Source organism: Peromyscus eremicus, chromosome 3 (genome assembly GCF_949786415.1).
Source record: "Peromyscus eremicus chromosome 3, PerEre_H2_v1, whole genome shotgun sequence".
Lineage (NCBI taxonomy): Eukaryota > Metazoa > Chordata > Mammalia > Rodentia > Cricetidae > Peromyscus > Peromyscus eremicus.
This window is the reverse complement of record NC_081418.1, coordinates 37,400,258-37,418,528: the sequence shown is the minus strand read 5'-3', so window position 1 is coordinate 37,418,528 and position 18,271 is coordinate 37,400,258. Positions and strand designations below refer to the sequence as shown.

At 37.5% G+C, this 18,271-nt stretch overlaps 1 protein-coding gene across 2 annotated transcripts in view; it reads left to right on the top strand.

Annotated features, from left to right (window-relative positions):
* The window catches only part of Pot1 (protection of telomeres 1), a 68,228-nt gene extending 50,467 nt beyond the window's left edge, over positions 1-17,761 (top strand). For both annotated transcript variants that reach the window (XM_059257442.1, XM_059257443.1), the window contains 9 exons: positions 1,762-1,847; positions 3,026-3,088; positions 6,689-6,845; positions 8,792-8,997; positions 9,583-9,718; positions 11,594-11,682; positions 13,936-14,027; positions 15,635-15,740; positions 17,056-17,761. In XM_059257442.1, the coding sequence (XP_059113425.1) occupies positions 1,762-1,847; positions 3,026-3,088; positions 6,689-6,845; positions 8,792-8,997; positions 9,583-9,718; positions 11,594-11,682; positions 13,936-14,027; positions 15,635-15,740; positions 17,056-17,168 (1,048 nt within the window). In that variant the 3' untranslated portion in view covers positions 17,169-17,761. The remainder of the gene's footprint in view (positions 1-1,761; positions 1,848-3,025; positions 3,089-6,688; positions 6,846-8,791; positions 8,998-9,582; positions 9,719-11,593; positions 11,683-13,935; positions 14,028-15,634; positions 15,741-17,055) is intronic.
* The last annotated feature ends 510 nt before the right edge of the window (positions 17,762-18,271 follow it).

The following is an 18,271-nucleotide window of genomic DNA, read 5'->3' as shown; positions in this document are numbered from 1 at the left end:
TTGCAGGCTATATGCCTCCTCTCTTGCATTGATCCCTGAGCCTTGAGAGAAACAGTTTGATAAAGATTTAGTGATGAGTATTTTAAAGACTCTGCACTTTGTCTGGCTGTGGATCACTTTGTTCACTACCATCTACTGTAAGAAGATGATGCTGAGTGATGCTCAGCCTTAAATCCAGTTTCTAATAAAGGTTGGTTACTCCTTTAACGTATGTGCCGCTGCTGCACCAGTATATATTGGAGGAAGGTTTCTGTTGTAGGCGGCACTGGTAGTAGTTGGGTGAAATTGACTCTAATTCTGAGCTTGATTATTTTTCTCATCTCTTCTTTTTGAGTATTATTTCTTCTAGTTTTTCTAGAGCTTTCAAGTGTGTCATTGCCTTATTTATTCAAGATTTCTCCAGTGTTTTGATATAGGCACTTAGTGCTATGAACTTACCACTTAGGACTGCCCTTATTGTGTTTGCAAGACCTGAAATTCTTGTTTCGATTTTTCTAATCTGTTGCTGACACTTACCTATGAAGTTTTTGTTCAGCTTCTTTAGTTTTTCATTTCCAGTTTTATTCAGTTTGGGTTTTTTTTTCTCTCTCTTTTTTTTAAAGTGATTCTATTTCTTTGTTAAACTCTACTTTCATGTCTTGAAATGTTTTCATTATTTCATTCAGCTGTTTGTATTTTCATGATCTTCATTTAGGAATTTATTCATATTCCCTTTAAGGTCTTTGAGCACATTCATAACTGCTATTTTTAAGTCCTTGATTTGTGCTTTGACTTAATTGCTGTTCCAAAGGCCTATTATAGTAGACTTACTGGCTTCTGGAGGAGGTATGTTATCTTGTTCTTCCTTCTTGTGTTTTTGCTCTGTGATATAGGAATCTGTAGTTATGACATTTGAAGTGTTTCTTGGTATAGATATCTGCTCTTATCTTTGTTGGGGGAGTTTCTGTTCTTTGGTTGCTTTTGCTTAGTCTAGTTCCTAGCCAAATATGGTAGCTGTGGTTTTGCTACTAAAGAGCTGTTCTGGATCACAGCAAAGTGGTGGGTCTGGATCTGTGACAGAGGGCTGTTCTGCTGGTTGGTCACAAGGAATGGAGATGCATAGAAGGCAAGGCTGAGAGAAGTGACTGAGAAGGATTAGAGAGACCCTGGATCTGCACCACGATGTTGAGTCTCAAGGTTGTGGCTGTGACCTGGGAGGAGGGAACCAGACAAGCAGCCTGCAGCAGGACTAGGGAAGTGTGCAGAGACTAGAATGGAGCACAGGAAGAAGAGTGAAGGCCCCCATCTGAGTCCCAGGCTAACGTGGCAGCAGTGGATCCCTGTAAGAAAGAGGTTCTTTGGGTCACAAAGTGGAGTCACAAAGCAGTGAACGTGGATGGGCTTCAATGGAATGCTGAAGGGGACTGTCAGTTAGAACTAGGGAGACCCTGTGTCCACATCTAGAGTCTTAGTCCCAGGAGACTGAGCTTATTGTTCCGATATTGAGTGACATTGTAACTGATAACATTAACCATGACATTCCCAGGTTTTTTGTTTGTTTTTAGTAGTATTTCATTGACTGTCTGCTCTATTCGTATCTTTCTGACCTCCTCAGCTATTCGAGGGCTTTGTAGCTCTCAGATAATCTGATAAAAGCTCCAGATCATTGACTGGAATCATACCAAATTTTATAATGTAATGAACTCCTGGATTTTGTGAGTAAAGGTAACACTTACTCTGTTGACTTCGTTACACAATTTGGTTTCTATTCTTTAATTTTAGAGATTTAAAATGTGCAGAATTGGCAATCAATCAGCCCTCAAATGGTATCTGTCAATCAGAGAATGAGGACAACTTTTCATTTTCAAGTAAGGATAATTTATAACATTGATATTTTACTTTCTTGTAATTTTAGAAGCACAGTTGTCTTTTTCAATGTTCTCTTCCCTGTCTTTTTTTCCGTTCGTATACCTAAATGGTATGTATATGTATATGTATTAAAGTAACACCTTAACATTTATCTGTCCTGTGTACAACAAGCTTGGTTCACACTTAAATTTATAATCACATTTTCAAATTAGAGTGACAGTGTTTATTTGATTTATGATGTATGTGTACTGTTTTGTATTCATTAAAAAAATCTATATGAATTTCCTAAGCAACCATTTTGCTTGTCAGTTTCTAGAAGGAACAAAAGGTATTGATGCTCCTTTATGTTAGTTAACCAGCCCAAGTTGTTTTGTTTCTATGTGTATTGGGTGTCTGATGTATAAATGTGAGTCATCCAAATCTCCCGAAGATATTCTTATTGTTGAACTGAATGGAACTGCTTTTGTACATACTGTGTTCTGAGAATCCTCTGTCCTGGAACGTGTGTCAGTAGCTCGTTTCTTAATGCAGAGAGAAGTGGTGAGAAGGAGACCTGCCGTAGATGCACTCTGTTTTCTCTTCATGTAGAGACTTTGGTATCTACCAAAACATCAAGTAACTATGTTTTTATTGGAGGCTTCCCGTGTATCACTTATTAGTGTATGTCTAATGATGTACTCTCTTATTAATAATTTCTAGTGGTTGCAAAGCCATTTCTTGAAAAGAAAAAAATACTGTAGTCTCTGTGAATGACTTTCCTTCCTTTGTCGACAGTCAAATCAAAATGTGGGTTAATTTCCAAGCTTTCCTTGTTTTCTTGGTTTGTTAGTCTTTCTGTCAATACTGTAGTTTCTTGATTGCTGTGCCTTGAAGTCAAGTAGTATAAATTCACTAAAGTTCCTCCCTGTCAAGATCTTATTCAGTATTCTAAATTCTTTATATTTCTCCTCAAAGAAATGAGAAAAATTGCCTTTCAATTTTTGTAATTAAGCCTGTTATTTTTGTTAAGAGTATCTGAATCTGCAAATAAATTTGAGGAAAATAGACATTTCAACATTTATTTAGTCTTTCCTCAGTTTCTCTGGACAGTGTTCTAGATTTTAAATTTTACATTAAGTTTCTAATGGACATTTTAATGAGCTATATTATTGTGTGATTTCCTCTTCTCTTCCTATAGACTCCGGATCAGGATCAGTATCACTGTATGAGGTAGAGCGATGTCAACAAGTCTCTGCTACAAGTAAGACCACTCTCAGTACAGTAACCAGCATACAGATGCCTTTGGTCACACTCTCCAACCAATGCCTTTGTACCATCGTTGACAGTAGATCTTCATTGTAGATGAAATTCTAAATGGTCTTATTAAAAAAGAAACACAAAGCCAAATACAGAGTTAAAAGCGATTTCCTCGTGACTGCCTGTCTATACAGACCTCCAGGTCTCTATGGTTTGTACTGGGATTAAAAATTAGGGTCACTGCTTGGCTGTGCTTGTCTATGCAGAGACTCTGCCTGCCATGTGATTGGGATTAAGGGCGTGTGCCACCAATGTTGAACTTCTGCTAAATGGCTTGCTTTTAGCTCTGATCACCAGGCAACTTTATTTATTAACATACAAATAAAGTCACATTTCAGCACATACTTCATGGGGCAGTCAGTATTTGTGTTTAACATTGATTCCCCAGCTTCATCCTACAGTGCTATAAAATAGACCCATGCAATAGCCCTATGTGGAATATGCATTTTAAGTTATGTATCAATACAATTTATAAATTTTATTACATTGTGTCTAGTTTAATAATATAAATTATACTCTGACATTAATTCAATAAAATTGTACAATGTATTTAACTCTACACACTTAAGAAACTCTACACTATGCTCCCAAATTTTAATATCAACAGTGATAATGTACATTTACCACATACACTCCTGTTATTTTAACTAACTGGAAAAAAAAAAACTTTAATTCACAAAAAGAAATCTGTAAGCAGAAGTAAGTTGTTGTTGTTGTTGTTTTTTGTTTGCTTTTGGTTTTTTTTTTGGTCATTTCTCTTTGGGGGGCCCACCACCCAGTTCCCAAATAAATCACACACAGAGGTTTGGTCTTAATTATAAATGCTTGTGGCCTTAGCTTACTTGTTTCTTGCCAGCTTTTCTTAACTTAAATTATCCCGTCTATCTTTTGCCTCAGGGCTTTTCCCCTTCTCTTACTTCTGTAAATCTTACTTTTACTCCATGGCGTGCTGTGTAGCTGGGTGGCTGGCCCCTGGAGTCTTCCTCCTTCTCTGGCTACTTCTTCCTTCACTCCTTCACTTTTCTTCTTCCTCCTCCCGGATTTCTCCTTCTATATGTCTTCTCTGCCTGCCAGCCCTGCCTATTTCTCTCTCCTGCCTTGCTATTGGTCATTCAGTTCTTCATTAGACCACCAGGTGTTTTAGACAGGCACAGTATCACAGCTTCACAGAGTTAAACAAATGCAACATAAACAAAAGTAACACACCGTAAAATAATATTCTACTACAGAAGTACATTAAATAATTCATTAAGTAGTTCATTAAATGTATAATGCTCTAAAATAGGAGTTTCTCTTCTTGGAAAGAGTATAAGTATGGGATGGGAGACTAAAAACATGTTTTAGTGGAACTGAAGATGCCCTGTACTCAGACTTTAGATGCCTGTATGGATACCATTACAGGTATTGCCATGCAGAGGCAATGACCTCTGGAAGCAATAAGAATATGTAATGCACAGACAGATGTTGACCTATAAAAAATCCTAGTATCTTTGGAAAAAAGGCACATTCCAAAATTAAGATGGGGAAATGAAGGATAAATCAAGAACATCTTGAATTGCTAGAAAATAAAGAAATTCTCAGCGAATAAAAAATATTAAATCTGGGACATTGTGATCATCAAAATAAAGGTTAATGATGGGTTAGAATTCATTGAGTAAAACTGGAATGTATGAACTTGGGTTGCTAATAAAAGTGATAGAAAACTCTTAAAAGCTAGAATGACACCTAATAAATGAAAAGAAATGATGTTTTTAAAAATTACCATTTTGCAAACATGATGCTAATTATTGGTTTAATTGTGAATCAGTCTGTTTTAAACTATTGGATTCTAAGTTACCCCCTTATAATTACAATAGTGGGAAATTGGTTTAGAGTAGAGAGATGCTGAACATTCTTTCCCCAGCTGCACAATTTCCCTCCTCTGGAGGGCCAGGTCCTCTCTCAGACCACTTCATAGGATGCGTTGAGAACCAGTGTCACATGTGCAGTCTCTGTGCCAGAAGTGCAGGATCTGAACCTGAGTGTGAGGAAATACCACCCATACCTAAAATGATGCTTGCTCAGCAGAGTTTCTCCTTCTCAAGTTAGTGTCATGAAGCAAACACAGATAGGCTGGGGATCATTTGCATTTGGAATGTGAGTGCTTGAAAGACAAATTTTCTGCATTGTTAGGGTTTAAGCAGAAAGGTAAAGACAGTTAAAGAGATTTGAGTATCTGATAATCCCATAATAGTGTTAAAACCATGTCAATTGTCTTTGAAACAGACACTAGCTGTGTCAGTGAGACAAATTGTTCTCATGAAATAATTGTTAGGAGAAAACAGGACATAATGTCTGGAAGCTGTTGCCAATAATTCAGTAAAAAAAAAATTAAAAGGAGAGAGAGAGAGATAATGGTAGATCAGAAAAACAGTATTTTACAATTGATACATCTTTTTAAAGCATATCTAGGATGTCTTTATGTTGTTCTCACAATTTTTCTTTAGGTTTGAAAGTAACACAAAGTTGAAATATTTTCAAACATTCCCTCACAGTGTGAAGTGAGGCAAGTGTTTTCCTTTAAAGTGATCAGGTCTACACACAGCACACGTGTTTCATTACAAAGCTTAGCCAATACCACGTGAAGGAAAATGTATTCCTTGAGGGTCTGGTTGCATTAAATCTATGTACAAAAGTAATTCTCCTGATGGTTTGGGGTTTGTAGGGCTTGTGCCTCTGTTCTGTTTTCTAAATATATCGCAGAATATCTAAGGAGCCGAGGAAGGGCTGTTTAATGTGAACTCATTCCAGCTATCCCAAACCTCCCATTTTTGTTTCCCAGGCATTTCCTCCTACTGTTCTTTTCTTCTTTTGTAACTCTGATTGCTTCCTTTCTTCTACCCCCTCCTCTTCCCTCTCTCTCATTTCCCTTTTCTACTTAGAAAATGAATTCCTTTTCTTTCACACACTGTGCATGACTGTGATAATTGGGTTCCCCTAATAACCATTTCCATTCTCACATTCTGGCTCTTAAATGAAGGAGAGTTCAATAAAGTCTTGAATTTGAGATACCCAGGGTAAGAGCCTAGGTGGCAGATCAATTTTAGCAAATATGTTTTGTTAATATCTGTTTGGTGAAATCTAGTTAGAATGTAAGCTGTTGTCTAGTGAGTTGTCTTCAAGGTTGGCAGCGAACTGTTTCACATTTTATACAGGTAACATTTGTTTTCTTGTTGAAATAAACCTTCCCATTTTGCATGAATTAGAAGTTTCCTGGAAATGTCTATTAGTTCCATATAAAAATGCATAAGATATAGTGTGTAATCACATAGTATATAGTTAAGTCACACCTTGCCCCAGTTACTCAGCATTTGTTTTGTAAGTTTGCTGAGTACCTGCTCTGTACCTAGCACAGAGTCCATGGACCTTAGGTGCATACCTAGAAATACTAACTGTAGCTGACATTGATTTTATAATTTATCTTTGTTTCAGGGAGACTCATACCAAACACAGCTAAGACACCCATACATTATTTCCTCTGATTTAATGTAAAAATTGTTTACAGTACTTACAGATCACCAATATTTAAAGAAAACACCAGTGTGTGCCATTTTGAAGCAAAAGGCTCCTCAACAGTATCGAATCCGTGCAAAACTAAGATCGTACATGCCCAAAAGACTTTTCCAGGCTGTTAAACTTCTTTGTCCTCAGTGTCACTCGTTGTAAGTATTTCCCAAGATTAAAAAAAAGTTATCATGCCATATTGTTTATGGTTCATATATATGTATGCCTGTGTGTGTGTGTGTGTGTGTGTGTGTGTGTGTGTAAAACGAGTTAATTTAATTGGTAGTGTTTTAAAGAATGCTGATGACTTAAAGGGAAAGTACTGAATTCCTACAAAGAAAATCCTTTTGAGTCATTCTTAGTAATAATAACTAAAAATAGATGCTATTTTCAGACTTGAAATTCAGCTTTTAGTAGAAATGAAAATTTTCTGTCATGCTTAATAATGGTAATGTAGTGCAGTGTCTTCATTGCAAACACCAGTTGTTATGTGACTATATAAATACATAGGACTTTTTGTAATCTTATTAATATGTATTTGAATAAAAAAAAGAAAGAAAAGGGGAAAAAAAGGACATGACTACTCCTAGGTATGGTGGAGGAGAAAGTTTATTATAGGTATGTGGGAGAGCATAGCCAGAGGCAGGAACATCTGGGAGAGTCCAGAGTGGGCATGATGAGCACATTGAGCTGGGCCATGGGAGAGAGGAGAAGGGAGAAGGGAACTGGTGCAGCAGCCAGTAGGCCGAAGGTCCACAAAGGGCAAGTGACCCAAATATCTGAATTAAATAGGGAATAACCACTCAGGGGAGGGCAGCCCTGGGCCAGAGAATTCAGCATTAGAGGGCTAGAAGGTAGGGTATGTGAGTCACACCCTGTGGCAGGGAGGCACTGAGGGATACTAGGAGAACCTGGCTGCCAGGTCTAGCCTTGATATTAAATGGACACCTCAGCCATTTGTCCCAGGTTAGAAACACATGTAGATAATGAATTTTATCTCCTATTAGCCTTTTCAATATAATGTACCATCTTCCCTCAAAATAGAGAAAACAATACTTTGGAAAGTATAGGGAGTACATGAACATGTACATTGGGATAGCATTCATGAGCCTGAAACTCTAGTACACTGTCACGTATAAAACACATGTACATGTCCACGTAATTTGTGTTTGCATATTGTTTGTTAATATCTCTATAGAACAATATATGCATGTTTTTCCTTAGAAAAGCTGAGATTACTATAGTGTTTGTGAAGAAATTTGATCCTTTAATCTTATTTCATAAAACTCAAGGAGTCTGCTTTCTACCTACATGATCTTGAACAAAACCCTTAGAGAACACAAGATGGCCTGACCTCACACTCAGCTGAGGACAGAGTCAGGACAAGGACTTGACCTTTTGATTCTGAGCCATGTCATGTCTACTCTGAGAACTTATGTGACTTGTATGATTTACTATTAAAGAGGTACCCTGTGACAGTGGGATTAGATAGAGCTAATGGTAGAGGACAACAGATTGGCACTGGGAATAACTGTAACCTCAGACTCTAAACCAAGTATGGGACAAGGAAATAGGTCAGTAGGTAAAGATGCCTGCTACCCAGCCTGATGATCTGAGTGCCCGTGTGGTGGGAAATTGTCCTCTGACTTCTACACATGGCATGTGTTTGTCAACACAGATACAGTCCATCTCTATTTAAAATAAGGATTTACCTAGCCATACAATGTTAAATATCTATTGAATAAAATGCATCAAATCTGTGACCTGTCTTCTGAATTTAAGAAAGCTTAGCTGATTTAATCTTCATATAAAATCAGTTTTTAAATTTGTTCTTATTTTATGTGTAGGAGTGTTGTACCTGCATGTGTGTATGTGCACCATGTGTATGCCTAGTGCCCACAGAATTCAGGACTGGAGTTATGGGTGGTTGTGAGACTCCATGTGGGTGCTGGGAAATAAACCTGGGTATATGCGACAGTAGCAAGTGCTTTTAACCACTGAACAAACCCTAAGGTATTTTTTTTACTTGGAAAAATTTATTAACTTGGAATTTTGAGGAATATCCATATATTATTTTCTGATACTTCATTACCAATGATCTTAGGCAAGAAGTTCCATATGAGGACAACGTGGATAAAATTTTGCAAGATGCTGCAACTAAAGCTCCAGATAGCAAGTTGCAAGATACGTCACTGTACGACTCGGAAGTCTGGTCCACTGAAGGCCAAGGAGGACGGCAGGTCGCTGTTCACTTTGTGAAAAGTGGTGACATTCTCCCTATTTCAAGTGAATGTCTAATTTTGGTAGAAGGTGAGAAACTTGTTGTTAGGTTTTTAGACCGTTGTTTTGCACATTAGTCACTGTTGACAGTATCTTATGGGCACCTAGTGAAATACTGTTTATTTAAATTTCCCAAACCAGTACATCAGCTAGATTCAAATGTGTATGAGCAAACACATTCACCTGAATTGCATTTGCAGATGCTGAATAACATTTGTGTTTATCTACCTTGTTGGATTCCTGTCTCTAATCGTGTTGGCTCTGAGCAGAATAGAAAGGCAGATTGCTCATGTGCAGCTGATACAGTCTTGGCCTCTGGATGTCACTGTTGTTTCATAAAAGTGGGATGAAAGTCCTCTGCTAATACCTAAATCAATGAAAAGAGCCCTGATAATGACAGCTTTAAAGAATGGAACTGTACTATTTTTATTTCCTGTTTTTTTATCTAATTTTTATGTAATAATTTTTTCATCCTGCCAAGTTTGTTTTCTTCTAAATTTATAACTCCCTTTTCTTTGTCATTCTTTGTAGAATTTGCTATGTCTCATGTGTTATGTATATCCCATGCCTTTCTCTGATTATATTTGTGTTATTGAAGAATTTATTTTTTTAAAGGAGGAAGGCTCTGTGAAGTCTCTAAACTATCAAGCAAGTTTCACAGTGTTATTCCTGTGAGGTCTGGCCCTGAGGACCTGGAGCTGCTAGACCTTTCAGCACCATTCCTCATACAAGGAAAAGTATATCACTATGGGTATGTGTTCAACTCAGGATCTGGGGATTACAACTATGTCTTTATTGGTTATCCCCTGGGCTACTGTATTTTCAGTAGGTACTTAATATAGTTAGAACAGTTCCTGAGCTACGATTGTGTTAGAATTGTACAGATGAAGCACAGGTTCAGTAAAGTGTTTTTTGGATTTTGAGTTTTGATCTTTCCTGAGAGTGGGTTGTGGTACAATACTCATGTGCTAGGGAGAGATCGCAAATTCAAGCTTTCAGTGGACAGCAGTATCATTAGGGTTAGCAACAGTGTGCTGAGCACTATATTCAATAGGTTAGATGTATTGAGGCAACCCCATTGTGGGTTCAAGAGTATCCATACTAAATTTTTCTTGTATATTTCTTGTAATATTTCTATTCTAGAATACACAGGTATTCACAGTGTGTGTGCATGGTAACGCACAGTGGGTGTAAGAATTTTAATATTTTCTTCCTGGATCATAAGCTAAGCTTGTTTCTTTCACAGAATTTAGATGCTAACTAAAAGGACAGTTTAGAGTTGCAAATCCAGTGAATTCCACAACTGCTGAGCCAGTACCTTGTAGAGTTGCTGCCAATGAAAACTGGCGGAGAGTTGGGGGTCTATAGATTCTGACCTGAAAGGAAGATGAAGTAAACACCTGTACTTCTGCAGAAACAGTCACCCTGAAAATGCTCCACCTTGAGAAGCCTTGTTCTGCAGCCATGATAGATCTTGTCTCATCTTCCCTGTCCTTCTCCCAGTGTGTAGCATTTGCTACTTGTAATTACTAATGAAACTAAACTTTGACTTTCATTAAAAAATTACCATACCTACCTGATTGTGGTCCTTAAAGTGACCAGTGGGCTTTGCCCTTGGTTTTGTTTAAGACACAGTGGATGAAAACCTTCAGCAATGAAGTAAAATGAATTAGTAGCTGTTTTTGCTCTGACGCCCCCAGCGTCTTCATATCTTTAAATCTTATGCAATATTTATATACCACTTAATTGAACTATCCAAGCCCATCATATTCTGTGCTCATGTGAATCCAGCCATAGTTCAGACTTTATTTCTGACATGATCATCCTTTGCTCTCTTTCCTTCCTGCTTTCCATCTTGTCTTCCTAGTACAGTGTTCATTGTCAGTCTGAGTCAGGAAAGCATCAAGTAGCCATCAGATATTGCTAATGGAGCCATAAATTTAAAGAGTTCCTGCAACTTCTCTCCTGTGCCTTTTCATTTTGCCAAGAAAATTCACAACCAAATTAATTTTGTCTAGAGTCTAATTTCTGATTTTCAACTTATTCTGAAGCCCATTGTCTTAGTTATTGTTTTGTTACTGTAAAGAGACACCATGATCAAGCAACTTTAAAAGAAAGCATTGAGTTTGGGGCTTGCGTATAGTTTACAGGGTGAGTCCATGACCATCACAGTGGGAGCATGGCAGCATGGCAGCAGGCATGGCATTGAAGCAGTAGCTGAGGGCTTGTTACATCTTACCTGCAAGGTGGTGTTAGAAAGAGCAAAATTGGACCTGCTGTGGACTTATGAGATTTCAAAGCCCACCCCCAGTGACACACCTCTTTCAACAAGGCCACACCTCCTAATCCTTTCTAAACAGTCCACCAACTAGGATTCAAACATTCATATATAAAAGGCTATTGGGCCTTTCTCATTCAGGCTACCACACCCATCATATCTTTTATTGCTTTTGTGTAGCAACTTAATCATAATTCTCTTGAAACAAGCACATTACAGTATAGGCAGTGTTATGCCCTTCTGTTTAATAACTGACTTTCAAAAACTGTCCCTACTTGAACAGTATGTAATAATTAAGTAGTTTGATTATATTTAAGTATTTACTGTTTTTTCACTTATTCATTTCAGATGTAAACAGTGTTCAAGATTGAAATCTATACAAAACCTAAATTCCCTTGTTACTAAAGGACTATGGATTCCTTCCGCTGTGGCAAAAGGTTAGCTAAATTTCAGTTGTCTCTGTCATTTCACCAATTTCTTCTTTAATATTTATGGATATTTTGACAGAACTAGCCTAACTTTCCTAAATGAAATCTGTTTACAATAGTTATATTGAAAAATGAGGACTAAATATTTAAAATGTGTCTTAGTTAGGGTTTCTATTGCTGTGAAGAGACAACATGACCATGGCAGCTCTTATAAAGTAAAACCTTCAATTGAGGTGGCTTACAGTTTAGAAGTTACGTCCATTATCATCATTGCAGGGAGCATGACAGGAGGCAGGCATGGTGCTGACTACATCTTGATCAGAAGGCAACAGGAGGTGCACTGTCTCACTGGGAGTAGCTTGAGCATAAGAGACCTTAAAGCCCACCCACACAGTGATACACTTCCTCCAACAAAGCCACACCTCCTAGTAGTGTCGTTCCTTTGCGGGGGCATAACTCTTACCTTAGCATTGGAGAAGGTATTGGGATGCCTGTTACTTTCCTCCCAGGTCTTTAGTCAGGACAAAGGAGTCTTTATCTTTTACACATATAACTATCACCTAGCCTTTGTTTACAGCTTCCAGGAGCAGGGCACAGCTTGCATTGTAAGGCATGCACTTAAAACTGTTCCATTAATTTTTAGATAGTTCTTAATATTGAAGCCAAGTCTGCTTGCTCTGTACAACTCTCATGGACCGCATTCTGTCTGCTGGAGTTACTAAGTGTGTGTGTCCGTTTCTTCTTCTGTAAAAGGAGCTTGGTAGTTGGACAGTGTCTACTGTGCCTGCACTGCATCTGTAGTTTCAAGCTGGCACTCACTCTCCCTTCTTCTTCCTTGGTCTCTCTCAGTAAACATTCCACTTTGCCAGTCTTTTCTCAAGAGTTTATCCTTCACAGACAACCAGAATAGGGTAAAAAATACTATTTTTATGAAACTAATCACCCAGCTTTTGTCTACTAGATGGAAATTTTGTTATGTAAACATATTTGTATGTGTGCACATGTGTATATACCTGTGTGTGTGTCTTTTTTTCTTCCTAAATCTAGCTTTGTGATTTGACTATGTAATACCTGGAAGTCCAGTGAGATCCTGTGTTACTTTGGGCTGAGTAGTGCCATTTTGTGTTCCATGGCATAGTTTTTGAGTTCACCCTTCTTGGTCTTAGTTCTTGTAACCCCTTGAGATCTTTTGAAGCCCAAAACTCTGTTTTGCCTTTCTCTTTCTTTCTTTCTTTCTTTCTTTCTTTCTTTCTTTCTTTCTTTCTTTCTTTCTTTCCTTTTTTCTTTCTTTCTTTCTTTCTTTCTTTTTCTTTCTTTCTTTCTTTCTTTCTTTCTTTCTTTTCTCTCTCTCTCTCTCTCCCTCCCTCCCTCCCTCCCTCCCTCCCTTCCTCTCCCTCTCTTTCTTTCATTATTTATTTATTTATTTTGGGGGGAGGTGGTCAAGACTGGGTTTCTCTATGTAACAGTTCTGGCTGTCCTGGAACTCATTCTGTAGACCAGGCTGGCCTTGAACTCACAGAGAACCACCTGGCTCTGTCTCCCGAGTGCTGGGATTAAAGGCGTGCGCCACCACTGTCCAGCTTCTGTTCTTGTCTTTTTGCTCTTGAATACTAAAATTTTGTCTGTGCCCAATTTGTTCTTCTGCTTAATTAATTCTCCTACTGGAATAAGGACTGCATGGATAAAGGTAACATAGCATTCCGTATATCTATGCAGTGTCTTCAACTTCTGAAAAAAGGATGGTCACCTTAATGGTGAATTCTCAGTGATTTGATATATCCAATTTCTTCATTCTTCTTCATCTTAGCCAATTATAGAATCTGAGTTTTGTTCTTTGAACCAAATAACATCTCTTAAAAAAAAAAAAATAAGGGACACTCCATACTCATAATACAAAGAGGAATAAACTTTTAAAAATATTGAACTGCATCTTGCTTTTTAGAACATTCTGTAATTTTGGTTTTACTTTTCATATGATTAGCATGTAACTTGTTAACATTTTATTAATCACTTTTTGTACTGTCTATCAAGTATTAGGATTAAGTTACTTACGTCATGAGTCTAACCCTGTATAAATACAGTGACCTGCTGTATGACTTTAATAAATTGATACTGGAGAAGAAAGTTCCTATATACACGTTTTCTTTCTGCTGTAAATAGTCCTAGTAAATGTCATTTGCAGCTACATGCTAGAATAAAACACTTTCAATATTTCCTTATAAAAATATCTGTCTCGTATAATGTGCTCTTTTCCCTCACTAGTTCTGGGCATTGTACCTCTACAGTATGTGTTTGTTATGACTTTCACTCTGGATGATGGAACAGGAGTACTGGACACTTACCTCAAGGATTCTGTAAGTAACAGAACTGGTAAAGATATTTAATTAAAAACTTATATTTAAATTTTTTAATATAGTCATACTTCCTAGTTTTACTTCAGTGTAACTTATTGAGAACTTTTGAAGCCTAAAACTCAGTTCCTCTGTATTTTGCTCTTTAAAGGATTTAAAATAACTTAAAGTATATAAAAAGAGTATAGCCATATAAACCTAATATTATATGTCTTTAGATTTTTTATTATAAATCATTTTTTAAAAATGTAAAGTTGAGGAATCAAAATCAGAGGAGTCATTCTCCCTGTCATGCAGAAATCCCGTAGCTAGATGAAGATATTCATCTGAAGCAGATAGTCAGCCACACTATTGTCATCTTCCTGTACTTAGTAAGCTGTATGCTTTCATCTTAAAGGAAATGAAGTTACTTGATAAACAAATGTTGTTGTGTAAGCTGTAGAGAAGCCCAGAAGAATGCTGTCATTTCGACTAGTCGTTGGGGCCACCTTAGCTTTGGTCATTTGCAGTCTTCCTCTCCCTATAAGCAGAGACTGTCACTTTCCCTGCACTTGCGTTACAGAGTGCATGGAGTCTCGAAGCTCAACCTAGGCCCTGATGTGATTTCTTCACATATGTTGTCTTTCATAACTGACTGCCCATTTGGCTGATGGCTCTCTTCCTGAGGTCAAGCTAATGCTGCATGTCCCAAACTCTTCAACCTCAGATGACCTTGTTAGATGTTCCAGAATAACCCACAGTTCCAGTAGGCACAGTCAAGTCACTGGCTCTCATAGACATGAAATAGTAAAAACTAAGAGGAAGGCCAGCCATTTGTTGGGGTAAGAGGTTTGTTTTGGGGGGAGGGGTTGTTTTTATTTTAACTTACACAAATTGGAAGACAATCCAAGTTGAGGTTAAGAGATTTTTTTTCTTCTGGTTTCCACAGTTCACCCAACTACTTACTAAATGAATATTTACTGGGAAGCTGCTGTGTGCCTTGTGTGTTGAAGACAGAATAGTTAGCAAAGCCAGAAAAATCTCTGCTGGAACTTAAAGTAGAACGGGAAGAAATCCAATGGTTTCTTAATGTTACATCCTTTCATACCTAGTAGATTTACTTTCCAGGGTACAAAAGTATTATCAGCCTTGCTGCCTGATCTTACTGTGTATGTGTGTACATCTCAAAGCTGTTCTACAGTTCCAGCAGTGAATTGGGTTTTAGCTTAGACCAGTATTCCAGTTTGTAGATTCCACAGCCTTAATAGACTGATGTATATAATATGTCATTTTAGATATATGTCAGATAATATGTCAAAGTAGATATTGAAATTGTGTGCTTGAAGCTTTGTCTTTTTTTAATTTTTTTTAGTTTTGTACCTTTATTTTTATTGTATGGATGTTTTGCCTACATATATGTCTGTTCACTGTGTGTGTCTGGTCCCTATGGAAATCAGAAGAGGACATCAGATCCCCTGGAATAGGAGTGCTGTTGTGATCTCTTTGTGTGTGCTGTGACTCTGACCTGGGTCAGCTGCAAGAGCAGCCAGTGTCTTTAATCCCTGAACCATCTTTTCAGCCCCATGTTGAAGCTTTTTCAAATGATAAATATTTCCTCTATTTATTTTTAGGAGAACTTTTTCAAGATCCCAGCATCGGAAGTCCTCACTGATGATGACCTTCAGAGAAATCTGGAAACAATCATGAATATGATGTGTCCTCCAGGAATAAAAATTGGTAGGTAATATTCAAAAGATGCCTCTCTTTTCTTTCTTTGGGAAAAACACCTGGAGTGTTTCTAATCTGTAGATTGTAAAAGTAAGCAAACCATGAGTCCATGTCAATTACTCTGTTGTGAATGGTAACTGTACCCATCTTTTGATGAGATAGTGGCTGAGACAAATATAAAGCAAGGAATTTTAAAATGTTTACAAATACACTTAAAGCACAGCAGTTTTGGTCACAGCACATTTGACTCTGAGTTTACACATACAGCATACAGACATTAAGTATGTAATTAATCCAAAAAGATGCAATTTCCATAAAAAACATGTCCTAAAAATAAATGCATTTGTCTTGTTGGACTCATTGATGGGTTTTCTTTTCAGTGTTAATGGACTTCAGAATTTTCAGTTTTTACTTTTCAGATTTATGAACTCTGGTTGTTTCTGCACCAACACTGGCTTGTCAACGTGCCCTTGCCCAGAAGAAGTTGTACCAGTTATAGCTGGCACCATGTTCTTCGGTGGCCAGTGATTCTTTTTTTCTTGGAACCTGCAGATTAAGAAGCTTATTCTTCCAGTAATTGTTCTCAGTGACAAACCTTCTCTTTGTTGCTTATCTGTTGCTGATCTGACTGTTAGAGATGCTCCTAGTGAGGGTGTATTCTGCCAGTCAGTCTGTGCTGTAGCATCAGTTCCCAAGAGATAGGAATGCTTGCTCATCTGGAGAAAAGTTTAATTTGGATACGTTTGCTTCCAGTTTTAATTTTTGTTGGCTATTGGAATGACCGTGAGTAGATTTCCAAAATGAAAAGTCTCTGGGCCTGGTGACTTTTGATATACACAGTCAAGTTACTTTTTAAAATACTTTACCATGTACAGTTCTACCAGCAACTCACAGAAGTGCCTTGCTTTACGTTGCCTGGCTTGAGGGCTGTACCAGATGCCATTCAAACCATCCGGAGCCTTCTGTTGCTGTTAGAAATAGGTCTGACCTGCTCTCAAAGTGTGGAGTTGTCATCAGTGCTGCCAGTATGGCGGGGCTCTATAGGTGCTCCTGCAGAACAGGTCCCATGTGATGCTTAGCTTAGACTGATCTCAAGTTCAGGTTCCATCTCTTTCCAACTCATTTAAACAAAAGCCAGGGAGGCCCATAAACAGTCAGCATGGGAAGAGGGGTAAATGTGCCAAGGTAATCGACTAGTTCTGCTGTCAGGTGTTCTATAAACCCAATCACTTTCATCTGTGGTTGGGAAAAAAATTCAGATAGGTCAGCATTACCAGTGATGTGCTTACTTGAATGGTTAAATGATGTTTCCTGTGGTCTGTAGATACATACCCATGGCTGGAGTGCCTCATCAAGTCCTACAGAGTCACCTTCGGAACAGAGCAACGAATTTGTTACCAGATCTTTGACACCACAGTTGCAGAAGACATCATCTAGTGCTGCCATTCAGTGCAGTGTGTTTGGGATTTTATAATTTTAGAAAAAGTTACAACTCTGTGAGATTATCAGAAGACACATTACTGTTGTCAAATTCACTAAACGACTAGTGTCATTTTCAGTATAGCTTAGTACTTTTGTACAGAAAAACATTTTATTGTTATTTATGCCTTCTTGTGAACATGTTAAAAATGCCTTGTTGATCAAGTACAGTATGAGTCTATAGCACTTGAGGACCAGGCTGTCTTGGCTCCTGTTTATAAAACACTGGTGGCTACATTTCATTTGTCTACAGAAGAATCCCCTTAAGGACCCGACCCTGCTGAAAGAAGTCTTGGGCTTCTATGTACGAGTATATGGTTAGCTAGGTTCCGATTGAACAAATGCTTATCTGAGTGAGTCTCACTATGCTAAAAGGAGTGTTTCTTTAAGCAGACATGGCAGAGTTTTGTTTTGTTTTGTTTAGGTGCTGATGTTGCTTATAGGCTGAATGTTTCTCTTTAAAACAAATAGTATATCTGACTTCCCACTTCTCTTTGTAAACTAGAAGTTATCCCATTCTATACCAGCTAATAAACTATTGAAATTTATAATTTTTGTGGGTCATATGTATTTTATCTTTTCAGTAGTCTTGTGTAAAATATTTCTATATTGCAAATATTGAGTTCTTAATTAAATGGTCTTTTTATTCAACAATATTTATCAATTTATGGGATGTTTTTCTGGAAAGAAAATTGTATAATATATTCTGATTACATTTTACCCTTCTTAACTTTTCCCTGATATTCCCCACATACCCAAGTCTATGAACTTTCTTTTTCTCTCTTTGGAAAACAGATAAACAAAACAAAGAAGCCATAATTTAAAAAAAAGAAAAACACAAGAAACATACATACACACACCCACAGGCACACACAAAAAAAATCCTTAAAATACAAAATCAGAAACCATAATATATAATCAAAAGGCCAATATGACCAAAAGGAGGGGGCTCCAAATAACGCAATATGAGACAAAAAGTCTATAAAATACCATTGAGTTTGTTTTATATTGCCCGTTTACTTCTGGGCATAGGGCCTGTCCTTAAGTGTGGTTAATATACC